The sequence below is a fragment of the Gossypium hirsutum genome, chromosome D07 (genome assembly GCF_007990345.1).
Source record: "Gossypium hirsutum isolate 1008001.06 chromosome D07, Gossypium_hirsutum_v2.1, whole genome shotgun sequence".
In the NCBI taxonomy this organism is placed as follows: domain Eukaryota; kingdom Viridiplantae; phylum Streptophyta; class Magnoliopsida; order Malvales; family Malvaceae; genus Gossypium; species Gossypium hirsutum.
In genome coordinates, this window is record NC_053443.1 from 11420378 (window position 1) to 11445841 (window position 25464).

Consider the following 25464-nt stretch of genomic DNA (forward strand, 5'->3'; position numbering starts at 1 on the left):
TTGTTTTCTATTATTTTAAAAAGTCTTTACTTTTAGAAGTTGTTTGCTCTTGTATCATGATTTTTAGTATTGTTTTTGCAAGTGATTTTAAGGAAGATTTTGTTGTCATCCTCTCTATAGTGTGGTGGATGCTTAATTCTTTTGTTGATTTTTGTTTGCCGCTTTAGACTATCCGAAGTTGATTTTCCTATCGCATTAAGTGCTTGCAATCACTCCAAATATTTCATGCTTAAGTTGTAAAAGAGCCAATTGTACATGTCACAATGTTTATTTGATGTTGATGTTGAGGTTGAAGTTTCTTTTATGTTGTTGGAGTTTGTCCTTTACCACTTACGATGACTGTTTTTTCCCTCGATTTATATAATTTCATTAATAGAATAAATTAATAAATTTCCCTTAATAAAAAATAGTTTTGGTGTTTATTTAATAAAATTTCTTATGACTTATCATTCTTCCAGAGGTATTGGCAATTTTCCATTGCTCATATCATATGGAGTGCATGTACTCCACATTTAAAACATGTCAATTTTTACCCAAAACATTCCACACCATTTTGGAATTTGATTTTCCTTTTCCTTTTTATTTTACTTTTCAACACGTGATGCGTTTCTAATACAACTTTTGAAATTAAAAGTATGAAAATAATTTATATAAGGATAATTTTAAAAGTCATCAATAAAATTTCGTTATATTTAAAGATATAAAATTATTAGTTTTTTTTAAACATAAGTAATTAAAATAAGAGAAAAAAAAAACTAAATAACATAGAAACTTTAAAATTTACACATTTCTTATTATTGAAGATTCAACACAATGTATTTTTTACTTTTAAAAAATGAAATAAAAACAATTTAAAATGGGAAAAAAAAGAAAAAAAAATCACTATCTAGAAATTATTTTTTAAAAAAAATTAGTTTCACAAAAATAAAAAATATTAACTTCAGAAAAAAATAATTAAAAATTATAAAATAAAAAATATGTTCGTTTATAATTTTAAAAAAAATAATTATTTAAGTAATTTAATTAAAGTTAAATTAGGTTGAAGAAGATAGTAGATGTAGATGAGTGTTATAATAATATTTTATTATTTTTAAAATTTGATAATGTGACGAAATTTTATTAGTACTTAAAATTGTATTTTTTAAAATAATCCAAATATATAATAATAACCGAGTATTAAAAAATTATACATTTATACGGAGTAATTAATAAATGATACATCCAAACAGTAATTAGGTTATTATTAGATCACAGAAATCTTAAGAACTAAATACATTGAACAAACATGTGGTGAGGTATTTTGTTGTTTTATGAAAAAGGATTACCAAATTTTTAGCCCACATGCAAAGGAACAAAAATAGAGGTGGCTGCTATAAGGGAAAAAAGAAGAAGCAAAATTAGGTAAGAAATTAATAGAGAATGAAACATAATGTAATTAAGAAAATATACAATATTAATTTATATTAAAATTCATTCTTATTTTTACTTGAAAGAAATGTTTTGACTTGTCAACTGAATTACACGTTTTAGCCTAACAAGGACGACATGGCGGCAAACTACAGGGTATTGGAGTAGTACTTTTAATCGTATTCATATTCAGATTTTTCCATAAAATAAACATAAACTCCTTAAACCAAGTCCATCGTCACATTTATTTTTTTTATTTTTATTTTTATATATAATTCAAATTCCCAAAAATCTAACACTAAGGCAAATCATGTTTGTGTTATTTATTTTTAAAAAACTTTTAATTTAGGTATTCATGTTTGAATTTATTCATATTTTAGTCTCCTGTTGTTAAATTGATAACAAAAAACCCTTTTTTTAACTAATAGAATAACTCATTTACTCATCAGTACTTACATATAGCGGTGTTCAAACGGTTAGTTCAGTTAATACTCTAATTGAATTACCCAAAATGTAAACATAAATTTTCTTCAAATACATTAATCGAATCGAAATATTTCCGTTAATTTTGATTAAAATAAGTATAAAATATATAAAAATTACAGTGCTGATGTTCATTTTTTTAATAGTTCAAAAACTTTAAATGAAGGGAAAAAAATAAATAAAATATTAGAATCACTACATAAATCTTGAAAGTTAACAACCAAACAAAAAGTTAACAATTATTTATAATATTTATTATTTATTTCTATTAATTAGTTAATTCAGTTAATTACTCAATTTCAAACCAAATTAACCGATAATCAAAATTTCACAAAATCATTAATCGACCTCCAGCCGAACTAAATTCGGCCACTGATCGATAAACCGAATTAGATCGGTTCTGTCAGTTAATTCAGTTTTAACCAAACTATGAACCCCTTTGCTTACATATTATATCAATTTGATCCGAATTCTAAATAATTCAATAAATTTAACCTTTCACATTTAAAAATTCTATCAATTTGATCCTCAAATCAAAGCTTTCAGCTTTTTAAAACAAAGGCATTTCACATTTATAAATTTGTAAAACCCAAAAAGAAAAAAAATTTCTCTTCACTAACGAGTCATTTTCCAAACCAACTTCCTTTTTTTTTTCATTAGTTTTCTTCTAAATATAATATTTCTATAACCTTTTGATTGATAAAAGTTTGGTTAAAGAAAATGAAAAAACATTAAAAAAAACCTTTAGATTTTATTTTTTTGAAATCAAACTGGGAACTTTTTATTAAAACAAAATAAACCCAAACAAGTGCATAAGCCTATCATAGACAAAGGTAATCATCCTAAAAAAAACTAATTGGAGTCCAAACGTCAAAGCCAAGGTAGAACACTCTAGAACTAAAGCAAGTGAAATAATAAAATAAGATAAAAGTATTGATAATCTCAGTCTGCCATTAGTGATCTGTCTCCAAATTTCCCATTTTCAATAGTCTTTTGGATTTTGTTGGAATCGGAAATCTGGGAGTTTTGTGACTAGATTAGAGGGATGACCTCTCAACTCCCTTTTCATCAGTTCTTCATCTATTCGCATCAATCTGGTTCTCTTGGCCGTTCCATTTCCAATTGCCATTTAGAGTAGCTATAGGGGTGTTTATTCGGTTAACCGACCCGAAATAACATTAACCGAATTAACCGACCTTTTAAAATCTTTAATCGTTAACCGAACCGAATGTTTTTTCAAAAAAATTAACCTAACCGAAAATTATATGTTTTTTTTATTTTTGTTTAAAAATTAACCGAATTAACCGAATTATCCGAATTAACCAAATTGAATCACTACATAATTAAATTATTTTTAGACTTTTAGACTTTAGTTTTAGTCTTAGTTTTAGAATTTTATTTTTAATTATTAAATTATTTATAATTCCTATGATTGGGTTGGGTTGAATACTTGGGTTTAGATTGGGTTTAAGTGAATAGTGGGCCTATTTATATATTATAATTTTATTTATTAATTTTTTCGGTTAAACCGAAAAAATTTGGTTAACCGACAGTTTCGAACCGAATTAACTGTTAACCGAAAAATCAAAAAATAATTAACCGACCCCGACCGAAAAAATTAGATTAACCGACCGATTAATCGAATTCGGTCGGTTAACCGAATTTTTTCGATTTTACCTGAATTTTGCACACCCCTAAGTAGCTGGGGACTTCTCCCATCAGGTAAACCATTTCTTTTTGCTTTAGGTTTGTCGTGGCTATGTTATGGGCTAACTAATTAGCCGACCTAGGAACAAAGTGAAAAACTAGTGATTGAAATCTTTCTTTTTCTTTTTGGATGTCCCTGATATGCGCGCTGATTTGTGATTTATTGATTGATCTTGTCATACATTTGTTGATGATGGATTTGGAGTCTCCTTCCACTATTACATCTATGAAACCCATTTCGATCCCTGTGAGCATGACTTCAAAACATGCGATAGCTTCTACGTCAAAGGCCGTGCCAACCGCCATAGGAAAGCGAGATTTAAAAATCATGACTTCTCTGTTGGCATTTCGTGCCATAATCGCAGATGTCGATTTAAGGTCCATACAGTCGAACGAGGCATCGAAATTGATTTTAATGGTCTGGTATCAGGTGATTTCCATTTCTCCTTTTCCCCAATGGTGATAATCTTTCTTTCAGCCAAACCATCCAGTTCATAAATGTAATGTCTGGTGAAATTTGCTGCTTCTGTTCCTGAGTAAGATTTTCCTTCATGCAGATTTCTATTCCTGTCAAGCCAAAGCACCCATATTTCACAGACAAACAAGCGTCATTGGAGCTTAGTACACTTGCTAAAAATCCATGTAAGCCATTCTAAGCAATTTATTGATTCCCTTTGGACTATACAATCAAAGTTTAAGTTTTGCCATATTTCTACTATTGTAGGGCATCCGACAAAGACATTCCAAAGAGTTCCAATACCCACCTTGCATCTAGGGCACTTGTTGCTATGGGTCAATCTCCTAACATATAAGTTGACCATCGTGGGGAGGAAATTCCAAGACACTCTCCAGAGCATAATCTTTATTTTGTTAGGGATTTGTAGTTCCCATAGTTGTTTGTAGAATTGTTTTATTGTGTTCCGTAGAACATTAAATCTAGTTGTAGTATTTTGGGTCTGTAATAGTTTATAGGCACTCCGAGTAGTATTTTGGGTCTGTAATAGTTTATAGGCACTCCGAATCGAGCATGTACCCGAGGGCTCACCGCGCTATATGATCATATCATCATGCTTGTCGCTCGCTAATGGGATCTGTAAGATTCTGTCCGTATAATTTGTCTCAAAGGTATTACGAATAAGCTCTTCCTTCCATACTCTATTGGTACTGTCAATTAAACAAGCAACAGTAGATAAGTCTGTGTTATTAATTTGATTATATACTCTATAATTTTCTACCCGGGGCAACCACGAATCCTCATTAATTAATATGCTTTCCCCTGTACCAACTCTCCAACTCAGACCTTCATTGAAAAGACTTTTTGCTGCCCAAATACTTTTCTATGTGTATGATGGTGTGCGTCCTAGCCCAGCCTATAGGAAATTAGTAGAAGAATAATATTTTGCTTTTAGAATCTGTACTAGTAACAAGTCTAGTTTTTCAATTAGACGTCATCCTTGCTTGGTGAGTAGGGCCACATTAAATTTGGCCAGATTCTTAAAACCCAAACCACCTTTCTATTTTAGTTCACACATTTTCTCCCAGCTACACCAATGGATTCCTTTGCGCCCATGTCCTTTCTGCCATCAATACTTAGCTATTATCGCTTCAATTTCTCCACATAAAGTTTTTGGTAATAAAAAACACGTCATGGAATAGGTAGGAATTGCTTGCAGGACTGATTTGATGAAGACTTCCTTATCCCCTTGTGACAAGAATCTCAAACTCCATCCATCAATTTGCTTTTTAATTTGATCCTTTAAACTTTGAAAGGATGTCTTATTTTTCTTTCCTACCAAATTGGGAAGACTAAGATACTTCTTAATATCATTCGATCTTCTCACTTCTAGCAATCCCGTTACCAACTGTTTACCAGCTTCTAAGGTATTAGTGCTAAAAATATGGTGGACTTTTCAAAGTTCACACACTGGCTAGAACATAATTCATATGTTTTTAAAATTCTTCTAACCTGTTGAGCTCTCTTACTGGCCACACACTGGCCAGAACATAATTTATCCGCAAAGAGGATGTGAGAAATACCTACTAGCCTTTATCCCTTTAAGCTCTTCCATTCTCAATGCCGAACGCATGAGGGATGAGAGGCCTTCATAGCAAATTAGAAAAAGAAAGGGACTAAGAGGGTCCCTTTGATTAAGTCCTCTCGTTGGCCTAAAACGTTCTCCTTTACCCCCATTTAGAATGATTGAGTAAGAGACTGTCGTTATACATTTCATTATAAAATCCACCCAATGTTGCACAAAACGTATTTGCTCCATCATAATCCTTAGAAAATCCCATTCTACCTTGTCATAAGCTTTACTCATATCAAGCTTGAGTTCCATGTGCTCTTTTTTTCCAACCCTTTTATTCTTTAGTGTATGCATGATTTCATAGGCCACAAGCACGTTATCAATAATTAAATATCTTGGAATGAAGGTACTTTGTGCATTATCTATACATGTTTCAAAAACATGTTGAAATCTATTAGCTACCACATTAACTATTACTTTGTAGAGAACATTGCATAAATTAATAGGTCTAAAATTTATCCTATTTGTGGGTTGAGAGATTTTGGGTATTAATACAATGTTCGTGACATTTAGAAGTTCCAAATCTCTGCCTTCAATTAAAATTTCCAAACAAAAGGAGGTTACCTCTGTACCGATTACTTGCCAACATTTTTGAAAGAAAATTGCTTGAAAGCCGTTGTCTTTAGGAGCCTTTGTAGGGCCCATTCCTTTCAAAGCTATCCAGATTTCTTTAGCGGTGTACTTTGTTGTAAACTGTATATTTGCATCTTCAGTAATGCATTTCTCAATTCCTTGTAAGAACAATTCGATGTTGCTTACTCCTCCTGACATGAACAGCTCTTGAAAGAAGTTTTTTGCTATCATCTCCATCTCGTCCACACCATTGACTTTTTCTCCATTTTTATTGCGTAAGCTTCTAATAGTATTAGTCCTATTTCACTGAGTGGCACACTTATGGAAGAATGTCATGTTTCTATCTCCTGATTTCAGCCAATTGGCACGTGCTCTTTGCTCCTAGTATGCCTTATCTTTATCAATTTCTAGATTGAGATGTATCTTTGTGTTTATAATTTCAATCAAATTCCCATCATTCCTGTCCTCCTCTAACAAACTCTCTAATTTTCGACTTAACTTATGTTTGATCCCTACCCTTCCTTTTCAGATTTGAGTTACCCATTGAATAATTCCCTATTTTAAATTTTCAAGTCTATCCGATAGTGATCCTACAGATTTTTCCCAAATATTTGACTCTGTCTTCTCAAAAGAACTTTCTAGTAACTACCATGCCTCAAACAGAAATTAAGCCTTATGGATCTCCTTACGTTCCTGCTCTGTATGAATGAGTAAAGGACAATGATCTAAATGTGAGTAGGGTAAGTATTAAATACGAGCATGGAGGAAAGTCGAAAACCACTCTGTATTCTCCACCCATTTATCTAGCATTTCCCGTATGTTCGTTTCTGGTAAGTTTCCCTTTTTCTCATGCAAACCACAATCCAGAAAACCCAACATCCATAAGTTGACACTAATCTAGAATTGTGCGAAAAGCCTCCATTCTTCTTTCATCTCTTGGCACCATTCCTTTCTTTTCGAATGAATATAAGATTTCATGAAAGTCCCCACAAATAATCCAGGGATGAGTTTGAGTCCTTCCCAATTGTCTGAGTAAGTTCCAAGTGCTACACCTTTCATTAGCAAAAGGTGTTCTATAAAATCCCGTGAATCGCCAGTCCCTGTTGCCTTGATTTTCTTTAATAAGAGTATTTATATGATTTTTTAAAATAGCTAATAATCGTGACTTGAATATCTTGTTTCTAAGCCAATGAGAGCCCACCATGCGAACTTTCTGCTGAATATCAAAACCATTTATGAATTCACAGCTTCTCCTAATCCTATCTGTACAAGTCCAATTTTTAGCCCAAAACCCAATTAACCCTAAACTAAACAAAAAAAATTAAACCCCAACTACCCAATTACAAACCAAAGCCCAAATCAGCAACCCAATACCCAACTAGCCTAACCCGAAGCCCAAACCTAGCCCAACTACCCAACTGGCCCAATCCCCCCAAAGTCAAACTAGGGTTTCAGAAAAGAAACCCTAGCGCCGCATCTGCTGACCAGCCGCCACTGCCACGGTCATGTCGACCACTTGCCCTGCCACCGCCGCTTCTGCCGCCGCACGTCCCATCGCCACTTGCCTGCAAAACGAGAGAAAGAAATGACAAGTAATAAATAAAAAATATTGTAAAAATGGCTATAAAGCCATAGCAAAAATTGTAAAACAGGGTTCCCCCCCTTTTCTCTTGATTTGAAGAAATAAAAAAACAAAAAAAAAACAGATTCAACAACCCCTTTTCGGTATATTTATTTTCTTTTTCTAATTTTAATTTGTTTTTCTTTATTTTTTTTCTTTCGAATTATTTGTGTTCGATTTTGTTTCTTTTGTTTTTTAAAACTATATATATAACATATAAAAAAAGCAGAGAAAAACATACCTTTTGATTTTTCTGGCCACCGTGTACGGTGGCCGGCGCGACGGCGTCGTCGGCGGAGGATTGCCGGAGCCCATGGCCAGACTTGGGGCCTGAGAGAGAATGAGAGAGCTCTCTCTCTGTTTTTTTTTAAATGATGAAACTGATTTGTTTTTTGGTTTTTCTTATTATTTATACTAAACATGAAACGACGTCGTTTTGGTGGGGAGGATCCGCGTGTTGACCCGACCCAACCGCCTAGGATCCGCGTGTTTTCTAGCGCATGGGTAATTTGTGCACGCGGTCCTCCCTATTTTGCGATGGTTTACAATTTGGTCCATAGTTGTTGTTTCTCTCTTTTTTAATTTTGCTGTATACTTTTTATTTTGTTTCACTTTGGTCCATATTGCAGTAGGGCATTCCGTGGGCTGGGGATAATTTCCCATTTGGCCCTCCGTCCTTTCGCGCCTTGTCATTTTGGGCCCACTGTGTCTATTTTATTATGGATTCGACCTTTAAATTTTATTTTTATCATGAATTAGTCCATTTTGCCTTTTTTTTAATCTAGCTATTATCATATATTTTTTTCTTTTTTTTCCCCTGTTAGTTACGTAGTCATTAATATTATAACATTATATCATATTACTAGCGTTGCATTATTATTATTATTATCGTTATTATTATTATACTTATTTTTTATGTATATATATGTATATTTTTACGATTACTACTATTATATCATAAGTTTTATATTATTATTGTTATATTTTTATTTTATATTTACTTATTTAAGTTTAAATATATTTTGTCCTATTATTATTACTATTATAGCTATTTATTTATATCTTTGTATCTTATTATATATATATATACCTTTATAAACGTTTTTTATAGCTTATATACATACGTTTTGTTATATATATTCATATATATACCTATATATATAGACTTTTTATATTTAATGATTGTTGTATAAGTATATATGTATATACATACACTTACATAATTTTTCATGTAATAATACGTACATATGCATATGTTTTTTTTATATTTTCATAATTTTATACATATATATAGATGTATATATATTTTTATAATTTTGTTAATCTTGTTCATTTATTTATTTACATGTCCGTTATTATTATTTGTTATGCTTTATATTTGTTTATTATTGTACATACGTGATCGATTTTATTTATATATATGCGACTTCTTATTTATTTATATTTTGTTTTGCTTATATTATTTTATTTACATCATTATCATCATCATTCTATTACACCCATTTTTTTTAGACTTCAAAAAAGAAATTTTAAAAATATAAGTAATATTCGCTATTTTGGATCTTCGAGAGACTCGAGCCCTAACGTATTGGGTTCCGACTTTCTTCGTTGAACTTAAATAATCGAGATTACTCTTTTAAAAATGATAAAAAGCTCGTTATCGAGAATCCAATATGTTGTGTCCTAACGCATTGGATGTGACACGTTGTTTTCTCGAAACGAGGATTTTTCGAAATAAATGTAATATTCAATGTTTAATATTTTGATAAATTGTGCCCTAACGTATTGGGTTGCGATTTCTTCATTTGATCTAAACAATTGAATATTCTCTTTTACACGACTCTTGTCAAACTCAAGTTTTAAACGATATCGGGAACTAAAAAAGGATCGTGTCCTAACTTACTGGTCGTGATCCCTTTTTTATCCAAAATAGTTAAATATCTTTTGAACAAGCATTTTCATTCGCCTATCGGGAATTCGAGACATTGTGTCCTAATTTACTGGATATGATTCTCTTTCTCGAATAACGTGAAACATGCCTTTTTCCTGAAAATTTTCAACGTTTTAATACAAGGATCGTATTTTTAAAATTTTCCAAAGTTCTCAATTTTTGACATTAAGACATTAAGTAATCAACTAAGGTACCAATTTTGGGCGTATCGAGGGTGCTAATCCTTCCTCGTGCGTAACCGACTCCCGAACCCGTTTTCTAAAGTTCGTGGACCAAAACCGTTGTTTTAATAAAATCAAATTATTTATTAAAAACAACTTTTTTCAAGGTGACCCAATCACACCTCAAAAGGATTGGTGGCGACTCCCGTTTTTATTTTCAAAATCCAAGTCGATCCGTTTTCATCCAAAAAATAGTGTCAACACTATCTATACGAGTGCCATTCACTTTTGTCTCCATAAAGAAGACCATTTGGGGATTATGTTGCTTCAGTGTGAACTGAAGCCTTCTTATTGCTCGAGGACTCCCCAATCCTTGAACATTCCAACTTATTGTTTCATTGGGTCCGGTCGGCTTGCCTATTGGCAATTGCCGATCCTAATTGGGAAGACAGAGCCATTTAATCTTTCGATTTCTTCAGGGAGTGGTAGTTTACCCCATCATCTTCAAATCGCACTTTTTTATGATTATTCTTAATGACTGAACAGATCTCGGTATCGTCTTCTTCAGCTGAAAAATCCTTCCTCTTACATGTTACGTTTTCCATCTGGACATCATTAATCTGCCCTATCCTTCCTATTTTTTTCCAACTTAACTTTTTTGGGTTTTCTATTTTCTTATCTCAGTTGCACTAATATTTGTCTTAAATTTTGCTGAATCCCAAGGCTGTTCTATTTTTGTAATTAAGTCATTAAAATCGATAGTTCCAGATTCAATTAAGTCAAGACGACTTTGATTATTTGTCTTATTTTCCTCAAACTTGATGGGTATTTCCTCAGGTCACAGATCTGTCAAAAATATTTCCTTTTGTAGTTTTTCCTGCCCTTATTGTGTTGCTACCTGCTTCTTGCTTGTAATGAAATATTTTAGAGAATTAGTTCCAGATGTGTCCAATCCTTCATTCTCCCTAGTATATAAACATTGTTTCATGGATTTTTTTACTGAAGCACCCAATTGGAGACTTTCTTTACCAACTAGATTAGATTCAGCTTTCAGCGCCAGTGAGTAAGGGAGGTCATCTTCCCTTTTTTCCACCTCCAAATTTGAGATCTCCTTACAATCTTTCGCTACATGTCCCATACAACCACAACCAAAGCAAAAATTCGATAGGGCTTCATATTTAAAGGGGAGCCAAACTTTTCCTTGATCGCCAGTTGTAATAAAAATTCCCCTCCGAAGTGGTTTTCGAGCATCTAGCTGAACTTTTAACTGACAAACATCACTTTTTATCTCCAACCTTAATATCCTTCCAAAAGTCAAACCTATTGCGTGCATCAAATCTTTCTTTTCACATTCTGGTGGGCAAGGGCCAATTTTGAGCCAAAACGGGGAGAAAATTAATTTGATATTGCTTCTTTCTGTCGCCTCCTTCAATTTGTCAAAAATTATCAATTGTCTTCTAAATAGCCACGGTCTGTCTTCCATAATCATCTCTAAATTATTCTCTTCCTTGAATGAGATCTGAAATAGATTTTGCCCAACCACTTGGATTTCAAATTTTCTCCTAGTTTTCCATATACTTCTCAACTATGCACAAAAACTATCTGGGTTGTATGATTTCCTCGACCACACAGAGCATAATAATGATAAGTTACTTTTTAGTACAACCAAAGAGCTCTTTACTGTCAACTGTATTAGTTCTTCTGCTAAGAGGGAGATCTCGTCTCCCGCCATCTCGGAAAGAAGTCACCGCCCTACTCCACCCCAACCATAGCTAGTCTTGTTTCTTTGGGATATTAAGAGAGAGCACTCTTGACCTAACCTTAAAAAAAAAACTCTTTAGATTTAATTGTTGTTTGATAAACTCAAAAATTAAGTGCTGAAAAAATAAGTATTAAAAATTAAAGTATTGAATTTAAGTTACAAAATTGTTTGATATATTACTTAAAATTAATTATGCAATATAATTAAATTGTTTGATAAATATAAAATTTAAATTATAAAGAAATTATATTCTACATTTTATCCTTAATTTTTAAACATTTCACTTTTTTTTAAAAAATCAAATTTTAAACACAAAGTTTTTATAAGATAATGTAATATTAAAATAAATAAAATATAATTGAATTAATTAAAAATATTTCCCTAATAAATAGCTCGTCTACTTATTATTTTCCACACCTTTCTTATAAAAAAAATTCTATCAGGTTGTTTTTATTTTGGATTATCAAACATGAATAACAAATTAAATATATTGAAAATTAATATTTTTAATAGATTTAATTTTTCAACAATCTATCAAACAAGGCTTTACTCTTGTTGTTAACAGTATGATATTTTCTTTAAGGTACATAGAAATAGTTCTCGAAGTTGGTCCTTGAAATTGGAAACTAAATCCAGAGTTAAAAAATATGGATTTGAAAAATTCAATTGTTTAATTGTATAAGAAAAAATATAACATTTAATTTTTCATAAGAAAAAAAAAGGTGAAAGAATTAATTGAATTTCCTTTTGTTACATCGATTATGATTTTTTTAGTTATAAACTAATTAATAGATTATTATGTGCTTCATTTATTTTTACTTATTTTTTTATTTTTAAATCCACAATAAGTATTACATATCACCAATATTTTGATTTAGTGTAAAATAATTTACCAAATAAATTAAAAACTAAAATTATTCTAGTTAGAGTGAAATTTTAATTTTTACAAATATTAATTTATTTCTATAATTTTACTATTTAATATGTTTTTTAATTTGTATTTTCTATTATTTTTAATGTTGTTTAGTTAATTTCTAACGGCAACATCTTGAAAATATAAACAAAAAGGGTACTTATTGTAATAACTCAAATTTGCTCGGCCCAAACCAGAAATAAATAAACAAAAATAAAGACCAAATGAAAATAGTCCAAAAATAGTCCATTTACACTGAGCTCAATATGGCCCAAACTAAACACAACCCACTACCCAAAATCAAGCCCGAATATCCCTAGCCCAAAACCGAAACAAAATAGAAACCCTAGGGTTTCGGAAATGGCACGAGCGCCGCAACAGTGACCCCCAGTACCGCACACCTTCGTACGTGCCACGTCCGCTCCTCCCACGCGAGTCTACCTCTTCACGCACGTAGCGCCACCACGAGCCTCCAGCTGGCCTCCGTACGACCGTACCTGCGCAACACACAAACAAACAGCAAGAGAAAAGTAGAGAAAAAAAAGGAAAAACAGAAAGAAAAAAGAAATTTCTATTCTTTTTTATTTTGATTTTTCTTTTTATTTTCGGGTTATAAAACCCCCATGGATGTACTCGATTTTTTTGAGGGCACGAAATCAATACAAAAAAAGAAGGTTTTCTTTTTCTTCCGTTCTGTTTTCTTCTCCGATGGCTTTTCTTTCTTTTTCTGTTTGTTATTAACCTCATATATAAATATATATAGAGCAAATAAAAGAAAAAAGGAGGGAGTTAGAGGTCTTACCTGGAGACGCCCTCGGATCCACGCAAAAAGGAGCCGAAAAGCCCTTTATGGTGAGACCACCGTTCACGGTGGAATTGTGGCGGAGGAGCGGTGTAAAGAGCTAGGGTCGAAACCCTAGCAGAGAAGCTTCAGTTTTTTTTTTATTTCAAGAGCTGTCAAATGTTTTTAAGAAAATTTGGTTTAAATAGAAATTCCAAATGACGCCGTTTAAGGCCTATGACCCGATTACCAGACCCGCTCCATGGGGGATCCGCGCGCCCCTATTAATTGGGTTATTTGCAACCCCGGTCCTTCCGCCTTTTATGATTTCGCGATTAAACTCTTTTTTATTTTTTTATTTTGTCCTGAAATTTTTGTATTGTTTTATTTTAGTCCTTTTCGAAACGCTGCGCATAGAAAGACTGGGCTATTTACTGTTTAGATCCCTGCTTCTTTGCACGTATTGTAATATAGTCCCTTAGTTTTTAACCGAATACAAAGTTAATCCTTTTATTTTTATTTATGTTTGCTGCCTATTTAATTTTGTTTTACTTCAATTTAATTTTTGTTCCATTATTTTATTTTATTTTGTTATATTTTTCTTTTAACTTTGTTGCAATTCTAATTTAGTTTTTTATTACTTTAATTTTAAATCTAATTAGTTATTATTTTTGACATATTTATTTTTAAATATAGTATTATTTTAGTATTTAATCTTAACATTGTTTTAAATTTCTCATTAGTATTGTTTTAATATATAATATACTATTATTTTAAATTACCATTAATATTATTTAAATTTATCATGCATCATAGTTTAAAATTTATCATATACTATAGTTTTAAACTTATAATAGATTATTATTTAGATGCATTATATATTCATATTTTTAAGTTATCATATGCTATTATTTTAAAATTACTATGTATTATTACTTAAAGATATCATATTCTTTTTTATGTTTTTGTAAATTCAATATAATTTGTATATTTTAGGGTTTTATTTTATACTGTATTTTGAAATTTACTTTTATGTATTTCTTTGTTTTAAAAGACCTATATAATAATATTTTTTTTTTACAATGTTATATTATATATACCTATATAATTTCCCTTCACATTATTTTTTTTTTACTTTTTAAAACTTGTTGCGTTTTTGTTGTATAATTTGCTTGGAGCTTAGTTTAAGATTAGTTTTTAGTTCATTAGCTTTCGAATATTAAAGTTATTATTTGTATATAATGTGAGATAATTGCTCTTACGTGTATTGTATTGCTTGATCGTATCTAACGATTCTTTGATGTTCATTAGCATACATTTTAATTTACGAATCACCATTTCGCGTTGTATGTTTTTACTTGTTCAAAAGATTATGTTTAATATCACTTAAGTATCAAAAATAATTTTATACAAAAGTCTTTCAAAATAACGCGACACTCGGAATTTGGGATCCTCGAAAAGATTGTGTCCTAACTTACTGGATTTCAATCTTCCTCGGGATCTAAGAAACCGAATATCGTTTTTAATTAACACACAAATAAAAAGCTCATTCTCGGGAATTCGATATGTTGTGTCCTAACTCATTGGATATGACATATTATTTTCTCGAGACGAGGATTCTTCTAACAAATAAAAATAAAGGCAATATTCGATATTTAGGAATTTTGTGAAATCAAACCCTAACTTACTGGGTTTTGATTTTCTCATTTGACCGCAAATAATCAAATATCCTTCTTAAAATGCATAGGTTTTAAAAGTCAAAAGATAAACTTAATTTTGAGGATTTAAAATGTTACACTCTAACTTACTGAGTGTGACAATTTATAAGTGAGTCTAATCATCCAATCCATTTTATTCAAACTTTCTTTTCAAAGGATTGTATTTTAAAATCTTTTCAAATTTTTGACACTAAGACATTAAACAATCAATTTGGTACCAATTTTGGGCGTTACGAGGGTGTTAACCCTTCCTCGTGCATAATCGACTCCTGAACTTGTTTTCTCAAATTTCGCAAACCAAAACCATTTTTAAATGGTGAACCGATCACACCTCAATAAAAGATCGGTGGCGACTCCCATTTAATTTTCAAAGTCGATTCCTATATTATTTTTTTTAAATAAAAAAATGGTTTCGACACTTATGTACCAAATTGAATAATTTCAACCATAAATAAAACAATTAAAATGTGGAGGTTAAACTGATTAAATTATTTAAAATTAGGATTAAATTGATAGAATAAGTAAGTATTGTGGACTAAATGTGTTATTATACTAGTTAGAAAAAAGCTTTTCGCTTTCAATTTAACAACGGATAACCAAAACAAAAACAAACTCAAACATTAGTGCTATTTTGAAAATTCTTAAAGTTGAGCGACCAAAACAGGAACACAGACATAATTGCGTGACCATTTATATAATTTATCCTAAATTTTAATTTTTATGAAATAAATAGACCATAAATTTATTTGACGGTCAATGGTGTGAAAGAGCTGTGCACCTTCCTTTGGTTACCAATAAATTCTTAACTTAATCAAAGGATTGGTCCAAACTTAATTTTGGTCAAATATTAAGAAAGAAATGGCTGAAAAAGAGCCATCAAAAGGTGTCCAACCCCAACACACAAAGCTCCTAAGAGTTGATAGCTACTTCAACATCGGAAATCAATTTTAGCCTTAGATTTTGTTAGATTTTTCTAATATACTTTTAACAAGTATTTTATATTTAAATTTATATATTTAGAGTTAAATGGCATAAATTTGAGCATGGCTTATATACGATGATATTATACATGATATTTGTTTATGATAAAATTCGACTATAAACACTCAGATATAAAAAATTTCCATAAATATATTAATTAATAGATATTGTATCCACTTCTAAATATATTATTTTATTATTTTACTTTCAATCATACCTTTTTGTAAAGTAGGTTATGACTTAAAAAAAAAGTCTACTTTTTAAACACCACATTTAAGAAATGATTTTAAAATTGGAATTATGCATGTACTAATCTTTCATCTCGCGATTCATGCGGCCTTAGGCGATCCGTTCGTCAAAACTCGCCTAAGTCAGTCTTTACTTAAGTGAGGATTCCTTTAGAAGTCCTCTAAGGCACTAATTTGTATAGTGGAAGCAATTTATGCCAAAAGAAGCAACAAAAAACAACAGAAAGAACACCCTCCAAGTGTTTGAGTAAATACTCTCAATATTCTCTTATTCACAAAGAATAATGAAACAATGAATGGGGTGAGTACAAATGAGGGGAAGACTCTTTATTTATAGTTGAGCTCCCCCAAAACCGACGATTAAGATTACAATACATCGACAGGCAAGATTTATCTTTATCCCTTAAACCATGGGATTTACAAGATATATCTAATCCAATCTAATCTAAACTTTACAAGATATGATTCTATCAATCTTTTAAAATTAGTTACCAAAATAGCCTAAGTTGCCATCTCTTCACTATCGGGCCAACTAAGCTTTAATTCGACAGGCTTCTCCAATAACTTACCGAATCAGGTTAATTCTTGCGGGTCAAATGATTCCCATCTACACAATAGATCTCCATCGAATGCATTTGGTGCGATGGTCACAGGTTTTAAACTGCGGCCCATGACACTAGTAATAGTATTATTTTCCATATTTCCTCCTTTCTTCCTTTGTTAATTTGTTGATACCATTAATTTTTGACCCACAAGCCGACATCTACTTGAATTATATACCTATAAACCTCACTTGTAACTATCTATAAATAGCCCCATACCCCTTTCCTCCATTCTGCATTAAACAAATCTAAGCTTTTGCATAATAACATCCCCACCGTAAACAGCCTCACTCTGAGAGTTGTTTAGAAAAAAAATAAAGTGGTAAGAGAAATGGCAAAATTCCCAGTGATCAACTTGGAGAAACTGAATGGTGAGAGAGCAGCAACCATGGATCTAATCAAAGATGCCTGTGAGAATTGGGGCTTCTTTGAGGTACCGATTGCTACTTTATATGTATATATACTCTATTCTCCTTGGTAGATTTTTGCTAATTATTAGCGTGGTTCATTTGGTGCAGGTGTTGAACCATGGGATTCCCTATGAATTTATGGACAGAGTGGAAAGCTTGACGAAGGAGCATTACAAGAAATGCATGGAGCAAAGGTTTAAGGAACTGGTGGCAAGCAAGGCCCTTGAGGGTCTCCAGGCTGAGGTTACTGATATGGACTGGGAAAGTACCTTCTATTTGCGCCATCTCCCTGAATCCAACATGGCTGAAATCCCAGATCTAACCGATGAACACAGGAAGGTGATGAAAGAATTTGCATTGAAATTGGAGAAACTAGCAGAGGAGCTGCTGGACCTGTTCTGTGAGAACCTTGGTCTAGAAAAAGGATATCTGAAAAAGGCTTTCTATGGGGCAAAAGGTCCCACCTTTGGCACCAAAGTTAGCAACTACCCACCATGTCCCACCCCAGACAAAATCAAGGGACTCAGAGCCCACACGGACGCCGGTGGCATCATCTTGCTGTTCCAAGACCCCCAAGTGGGCGGCCTTCAGCTTCTTAAAGACGGGGAATGGGTGGATGTTCCCCCCTTGCGCCACTCCATCGTGATCAACCTGGGAGACCAGCTGGAGGTGATCACCAACGGCAAATACAAGAGCGTGGAGCACAGGGTGATTGCCCAAACCGACGGGGCTCGCATGTCGATAGCTTCGTTTTACAACCCCGGCAGCGACGCCGTTATCTACCCGGCGCTAGCCCTGGTGGAGAAAGAAGAAGAAGAAGAGAAGAAAGGATTGTACCCAAAATTTGTGTTCGAAGAATACATGAAGCTTTACGGTGTGCTTAAATTCCAGGCCAAGGAGCCGAGGTTTGAAGCCATGAAAGCCAGGGAAGCAACAGCTTAAAGAGAATTCAATACCTGACGTAGCTTTGAGTTTGATCAAGAAATGGGTTCTGTTAATGGTGTATTAAAGAAAAAAGAAGTCAATGTTTAGTATAGTCTATTGAATAATCTATTGTATTCTAAACAGTGAGGATCCTGTCAATTTCTATCATAAAAGATTTGATAGAATAAAATTACTTACAAAGGAAATGGTGGGTTGCCAGTAAGGAACATGAAGATATGCAAGAATCATACGGGGTGCTTGTTTTTCTTTAATTGAATCTATTTATTTAATTTAAATTCATAACTTTATTAGCGGAACAGGTACAACTATACAAGTAGAATTTTGATGGACATAAAAGCTGTTATTTAATTGTAGTCTCAAATGTGCGGGGAGAGACTGGTCCAAAGTGGTTGGGATTTGAATCCATGTATAAAGAATCTTTATAGGGAAACAACATATTCACACCAATCTTATTATGATGTAATTAAGGAAGCTGGAAACTTCAAAACACAGTTCGAATGTCGGTCATATTTTAGAGTTACATCTTCTTTTCTAATTTATGAGCTGTAATTGAATTAAGGCAGAATTGAGTAATGTGTTTTCTCCGGTTAAAATGTACTTTTAATATTCTACTAATTTATATTTTTATTATTTTTAAAGAAATAAATTAAAAACTTTATAAAATACAAAGAGGTGAATATGATAGTTAATGATGGGATTTTAGGTGCCGAACGTACTGTTGTTAAGTTAATGATGTGATTTGATGGGAAGCAATTATAAAAGATGTGAGTGAGAAATAACAACACCCCTATTGGAAGAGAAGTGTTAATTTGCTGAAATGCAATCTAATTTTCTAACAACACTCCTCTTGACATTGCAAGACTTTGACAAAGTATATCTAACCATTGTTAGAATAAATCCAACATAAAAGAGCATTGAATTTGAGGAACTCCTTGTTGACTTTTTTCATTGTTAATTACTTATTTGTGGGAAAAAGAAAACTTGGATGACTTTGTGTTTGACATAAACCTAATGTTTTAATGAAATAAATTATTTTCATGGCTGGCGGATCAATCTTTGGAAGAAAAGTCATGTAATTTACATTAATGAATTAAAATGAGATATCATCCAAAATATGGTGAATGCAGCATATAACTTATAACCATGATGTGTTTTGAATGATGAATCTCATATTCTTACAAAAAAAAATACATATTTATTTTAAAGGTCAAAATTGTAGACTAATTTTAAAATTTTAAAGCGAGTAATATTTCGTAAAGAAAATGATTCATTTAGACTAGTGTAAAATTATTTGGACCTTTTATTGTATATTTTTGTATGATTAACATTTCAACGATCTAATCATCATATTTTATATTCTATTCATATAGAGCACATATGTTGAATTAGACGTAAATTAAAAATTTTAACTATTTATTTTATGTAAAAAAATCGAATTAATGTTCAATAAATATTAATATATACAATATTTTATATCTATACAATAGAGATATCAAATCGACTCAAAACTTTATATTAATAGCAAGTACAATTATATTAATAAATTCATTAATTGGATCATTAAAATGGTAATCATATAAAAATATAAAACTATTTTAGTTTTACGTAATGGATCACTTCCCCCATATAAAAGATACAATCCGATAATTTTAGATCAAATGGCATTATTTGTAAATACCCATTTTAAGTCTATAGCAGCCCTTGATTAAGGGCTAATGTTGTGAAAAAAGAAACAATCTTATATAGATTAGTCAAAGATTATACTATAAATTTATAAAATTAAGCTTTAAAGTAAGTAAATCAAAAGTGGAGTAGTTATAATGAGAGAGTAAAAGAAAGGACATCAAACATCTTTTTCACTTTTGAAGATATAATCTTGAATTTGCTGCCAATGGGATATGTATGTGTTTGTTTGTCTTGTTTGATAGCCACAAAGGAAGATAAGCAAACCGGATCAAACATCCAATACATCTAAAACAAATGCAATCTCTATATTGTCCCAATGGTAAAAGTTTGATTCTATTATACTCATTGCCTACAATAAATAAGTTTTTTCGAGATGGAGGGCAAAGCTAAAAAATGAATCATAAATTTTGGGAATATCATTGTACTTGACATTTAAATAAAAATCATATAATTTAAGTTTGGGCCAGGTCATCTTTCTCTAAGCCTAACTAGGCTGGGCTTCTTGGACTTGTACAAAAATGTTGATTCTGACAACTTTTATTTTTGATACATCATGAAAATGAGGGGGACATAGATTCTCCAACATTACAATCACCTATAATCTGAAATAAACCCTATCCATACCTCATCCAAATGAACTGTTATTTAATGACTAAACCGATGGAGGAATCTGATTGATATCATAATATTTTTCAAATGTCAGAACCAATTTAGAAGTCCAGTAATAGCCCAAGAAAAAAGACAACGATAGCATCTCAGTCTGCAAAATGTTGCCGGGAACTTAAAAAAGTACAAAACGTTTGGGCTCCAATAGACTTGAAAGGTTAATGTACGTTTTGAAGCTTTCGTATTTTTTTTATATATTTTACTTGAAAAATAAATACTCCTTTAATAACTTTATAATAATAAATCTGATTTTAACATAAGAATTTTAATGGTATTAATAATTATATTTTTATTTTTAAATTCAAAAATTAAAAAAAAAAAGACTAAAATTCTCAAAATAGAAACAAGAGAAGTAAATTCCAAAAATACAAAAAATATAAAAACTTGCATATTCTAACAAATTTGAAACCAACTAGTAAATAACAACAATTACGAATTTTAAACGGATAAAAATACCTTAATTCCAAAAAGAGAAAATGCAATTAAAAAAAAGGTTCGGTCCAGCTGGGGAACATAACAAATATGTCCATTGGAACCCACGAAAGGCCAAGGTTTTGAAAGGGTTGACAAGACACACATGCACCGTACAGCAATGCAACACCCATTGTTCTTAAAAGCATTGAAATTGGTAGATGAATGCATGCACTATACAGTAAATAAATGTTACATTTTCTTTTCAATATTGCCGATGAATCTTATATGAAACTGTTTTGTATATGAAATCTTGGTAATTATTGAGTAGCCAACAAGAATAATGTGTTTACATTGCTTTAAATCTACCTGCCTTGTCTATAATCATGACAATAAGAATAGCTGTAAAAACATGTCTGAAAAACCTTAAAACAAACCTGACAATGATTTCCAGAATGAAACATGGTTTATATATATATATATATAACTACTCGGATAATCGTTGCATCTGCCATGGCAACCGGACATTTGCTTTTATGTATGTCTTTTATTCGAATTCAGGGAACTCATTACCTTTTCAAGCAAGAAAACGACATTGGTAGATGCTTCAGGCTAGAAACATCGAACAATTCCATGAACCTTTGATCGGAAACTCTAGCTTTTGCCGCAGCAAATCTTTGGTACTCATCGAATATGGATGACAAACACAATCTTTGTAATTTCCTCAAGCATCCGACGAGACAACCGGTTCGGTGCTGGAAATACAAGAACAAAACAACATTATCAAACTCGGAAGGTATAAACTGTCTCATAAAGAAACTTGAAAAACTAACATGCAAGTACCTTTCCTCGTTTACAGTGAATTAAAACTGGATGATTCCTTACATCTGCATTGCAGAAAGATAAAATTAGATTTATCGAAAACTAATCAACCATGTTCGGAAATGTTAAAAAGCTTGTAGTACCAAGTAGAGTTTTTAGAGCTTCACGGATTGTGTCCTGTGGAATATTTACAAATGGCTCCTGGATGAAATGTGTATATTAGTTTCTATCATAAGATATCGTTTCAAAGTACGTAGGACATCCCGATTGTCAAGACATAAAAATGATCCTAAACTCAGCTACATACGTACACATATATATCACTGCTACTAATTCTAAAGCTTGAAGAAAGAAAGTATATATACTAAACCTACAAGACATTAGACATGAACATAGGACATCGAATCACTTTAAATCATCACACTGTAATCAACCATACATTCAAGGTAGTAGCCATGATCTCCAGTATACATATGATGATAATGTCAAGCTCATGCACTAATTATCTTACATCATTTCAGGACCAAAACCAGTTAACGGACCAAAACCAGTTAACTCTTTTTTGTTTCCTCACTTGCAGATCGAAGATCCGTTAACACGATACTGAAATTATACCGCATTTGACAACGAGTCAAGCGTCATCCAGACTTTTGGTAAAATTTGACCCTTTATAATCAACATTTATTGGACTCATTATCATGAAACTCCAAATAGTACCGCCATATCTTTCGCAAAAAGAAAAATAGTACCATCATAATCAATCCGAAAACACCTCTTGCTCTTTTCATATGCAAAACACAAATGACTTATTGATTGATGTAAGGCAAAATTTCCCATACACATAATACACATAATAGAAGGCAAGTGATATATATACACACATATATATATATAAAGCAGCTCAGCAAGTTCTATTAAGAGCTGATGGACGATAAAGACAATAATATATTGACATCCCACTATTATATGTCCATAAACTATAAAATAACTGTAAAGAAGATAAGAGGCTTAATAAGTTCAGAAAAATCAAAACCCGACATACAAAGACCTTTTGCCACTAATCTCGCTATATACATATATATATGTTAGATCATATACCAAAACAAATAAGGCATTCTCAGTTCTTCAAGTTCTTCATAGATTGAAACTAGAATTTAAAACCAATAAGCAATTCTTTAAGACTACAATGCACAGCTGAAATCAAATGTTTTCCACACAATCCAAGACGGTTTCAATTACTGGAAAAAGGGACTAAAAAGAATACATTCTTCCCAATCTTGCAGCTAATCTTTAATCAAGTAAAAGCTAATTCACAACATAATAATTGACATGTAGTCCACCATAGTTAAATTAGCCCTTCATTAGTGTTTAAGACACTTATCCTGCTAATGATATACTATTCTAAGCCATTAAAATGTAAAAATTACAAACTCGAGCAACTATTTGGCCAAGATCCTCATCAAAAACACATTTGATCTCAATTGCCAATAAAAATCTTAAATTCCAAACCAAATTAAGAAGCTGAATTGGTGTGAATAAAAAAGTAAGCAATTTTGAGGAGGTAAAAAAGAGAATTTACCTTGTAACCTTCAATTCCAAACTGGAACAGCTTGATTCCATTAGACTTTAAAAATTCATTGTTGGCTTCTGAGTATGGTTCAGGACACAAATATCTAAACATTTAAACAAAAATAAAAAAAAAGACCCTTTCACTCAAAAGTTCAAAAATTTGCATGTAAAAAGCATATTATTAAAGGAACAAACTTGAAGAGGAAGGGGACTTACATAATGGAACGAAGACGAAGTGTTTGAAGAAAAGAGAAGTTGGCAGAATCAGGGAAACCTGACCTGAAAATGCCATTGTCAACCATAGCAAAGTTCAAAGGAGGGATCAAGTTAAGTTCATCCTGTGACATGACCGGCGACGACATGTCGACGACTCGGTCAACGGTGGAAACGACTTCCGTGGCTCTGCACATCTCTTGGTTCCCTTTTTGGTGCTGGTTTTGGATCAGCTCGGTTGTTGTTGCAGTGTCGTCTTTCATGAAATATATAAATATATGTATATAAAGTTATGAAGAAAGAGAAAGAGGGTATGGGATCAAAGGGGAATGTGCTTTTTTGGGTAAGGGATGATTCTGACTTGGGTTACAAGGTGATGGAGGCAACTGTTAAAAAAAAAAAAACCTTGGGGATGGTGAAGGCAAGATGAGGATTAAAATGGGGGAGGTTAAGGGTGATTGGAAATTGGGGTGATGAACATGGTTTATTTATATAAATCCAAATCGGAGTTTTTTTTTAGTGAGAAATTTTAGTGCAAAAATGGAGACAGAATATGAGGGACCAGAGGTGGCAAGAAAGAAAGAACGTAATTGTTTATAATTATGGACTGAGTCCCTAGTATATAAAAGATATTGATTTTAGTCCTTAATGGTCTAAAATGATCATATTTTGGTGTTTAAATTGACTTTTTTGAAGATATTTTCAATATTTTTAGATATATGTTTGGTTTTTTGAAAGTAAATTTGAAAAATAAAAATGATTAGAAATGAACTCGTCTTTTAAGAGGTGTAATTAAATTATTATAATAAATATATTAACTAAAGCTTGATATATTTAATAGTATTAGACATTTTTTAAAGTTGGCATAATGGTCAAGTTTGGGTTCAAAGCTCCACCTAATTGGATGGATAATCCTCCTCATCACCAATTTTAATAATTTTATGACACCCAAAAATAACTTAATTTTACTAATTAAAAATTATATTATATTATTATTATTTTTTGAAACAAATATATTATATTATATTATTATTTATAAACAATAAAATGGGGTCAAACATGAATACCTCAACTTGGTGTCTATGTTATCTTTATAAGTTAAACTTGAAGTTTTGTTTAATTAATTTATAGAATTCCCAAGTTAATATTTACTAAATATGTCATAGCTAACATTGGGTAAAAGTGAAGATAGTATGAAATGGAATAAATTTTAAAACAATAGGGGGAATTATGAAAAGAAAAGGGTGGAGGGTAAAGGAAATAAAGAGAAGATTCTAAAGAATATGCTTTGCCCTTTGCCTTGGATTTGGGGTTGAAAGAGAGGGAGAGAGACAAAAAAGGAATATTCCACCCAAAGTTTTGCCTCTTCACTTTCCTCCCTTCTTTTTCATCCCCTACCCCCTCAATTCTCACAAATTTTATAAAATAACCACTCAATTATTTATTTTTCTTTTTATCAATAGTTGTAACTTTTAAAATTGACATAATAACAACTTTAATCTTAATTCTGAAAAATCTAACCCTCAACATTTATACATTGTGTAATTTGATTTTTTTTACAGTTTTATTTTTCTTTGTAACCATTTTAGCTAAAAAGAAATTTATCAGCTCAATTTGGTTGAAAATATAAAACAAATGGAAATAGTAAAAAATCCAAGATAATTTTTTTAAATATTTTCTCATTCTTTTAAAATTAACCCTCAATGTCACAAAAAAAAGTAAAATTGAGAAAAGAAGACCAAATTAT

The 25464-nt window shown here is 31.6% G+C and overlaps 3 protein-coding genes across 3 annotated transcripts; 2 read left to right on the forward strand and 1 right to left on the reverse strand.

The window, feature by feature from the left end:
* The first annotated feature begins 3650 nt into the window (after positions 1-3650).
* On the forward strand, positions 3651-4831 carry LOC121219389 (uncharacterized). Its single transcript, XM_041097468.1, has 3 exons — positions 3651-4027; positions 4155-4239; positions 4322-4831. The coding sequence occupies exons 1-3, from the start codon at positions 3728-3730 to the stop codon at positions 4498-4500; spliced, it is 564 nt and encodes a 187-aa protein (XP_040953402.1). The 5' UTR covers positions 3651-3727; the 3' UTR covers positions 4501-4831.
* Positions 4832-17212: 12381 nt separating this feature from the next.
* Positions 17213-18601, forward strand: LOC121202830 (1-aminocyclopropane-1-carboxylate oxidase 3). Its single transcript, XM_041097469.1, has 2 exons — positions 17213-17428; positions 17514-18601. Exons 1-2 carry the CDS (start codon positions 17327-17329, stop codon positions 18345-18347), a joined length of 936 nt encoding a protein of 311 aa, XP_040953403.1. The 5' UTR covers positions 17213-17326; the 3' UTR covers positions 18348-18601.
* A 2816-nt stretch (positions 18602-21417) lies between these two features.
* On the reverse strand, positions 21418-24260 carry LOC107954049 (tyrosine-protein phosphatase DSP1). The gene is made up of 5 exons (XM_016889509.2): positions 23721-24260; positions 23515-23608; positions 22079-22136; positions 21957-22000; positions 21418-21868 (listed from the first exon to the last, which is right to left on the reverse strand). Exons 1-5 carry the CDS (start codon positions 23978-23980, stop codon positions 21683-21685), a joined length of 642 nt encoding a protein of 213 aa, XP_016744998.1. The 5' UTR covers positions 23981-24260; the 3' UTR covers positions 21418-21682.
* Positions 24261-25464: the final 1204 nt, after the last annotated feature.

What these genes read in the sequence shown, in the direction of transcription:
- LOC121219389 (XM_041097468.1), top strand. Translation starts at nt 3,728, where the DNA reads ATGTCCCTGATATGCGCGCTGATTTGTGATTTATTGATTGATCTTGTC. An exon ending in TTTTAATGGTCTGGTATCAG is followed by an intron (nt 4,028 to 4,154) that starts GTGATTTCCATT and finishes TCCTTCATGCAG; the next exon opens with ATTTCTATTCCTGTCAAGCC. An exon ending in TACACTTGCTAAAAATCCAT is followed by an intron (nt 4,240 to 4,321) that starts GTAAGCCATTCT and finishes CTACTATTGTAG; the next exon opens with GGCATCCGACAAAGACATTC.
- LOC121202830 (XM_041097469.1), top strand. Translation starts at nt 17,327, where the DNA reads ATGGCAAAATTCCCAGTGATCAACTTGGAGAAACTGAATGGTGAGAGA. An exon ending in AGAATTGGGGCTTCTTTGAG is followed by an intron (nt 17,429 to 17,513) that starts GTACCGATTGCT and finishes CATTTGGTGCAG; the next exon opens with GTGTTGAACCATGGGATTCC.
- LOC107954049 (XM_016889509.2), bottom strand. Translation starts at nt 23,980, where the DNA reads ATGAAAGACGACACTGCAACAACAACCGAGCTGATCCAAAACCAGCAC. An exon ending in AGCTCTAAAAACTCTACTTG is followed by an intron (nt 22,001 to 22,078) that starts GTACTACAAGCT and finishes TCTGCAATGCAG; the next exon opens with ATGTAAGGAATCATCCAGTT. An exon ending in TTCACTGTAAACGAGGAAAG is followed by an intron (nt 21,869 to 21,956) that starts GTACTTGCATGT and finishes TTGTATTTCCAG; the next exon opens with CACCGAACCGGTTGTCTCGT.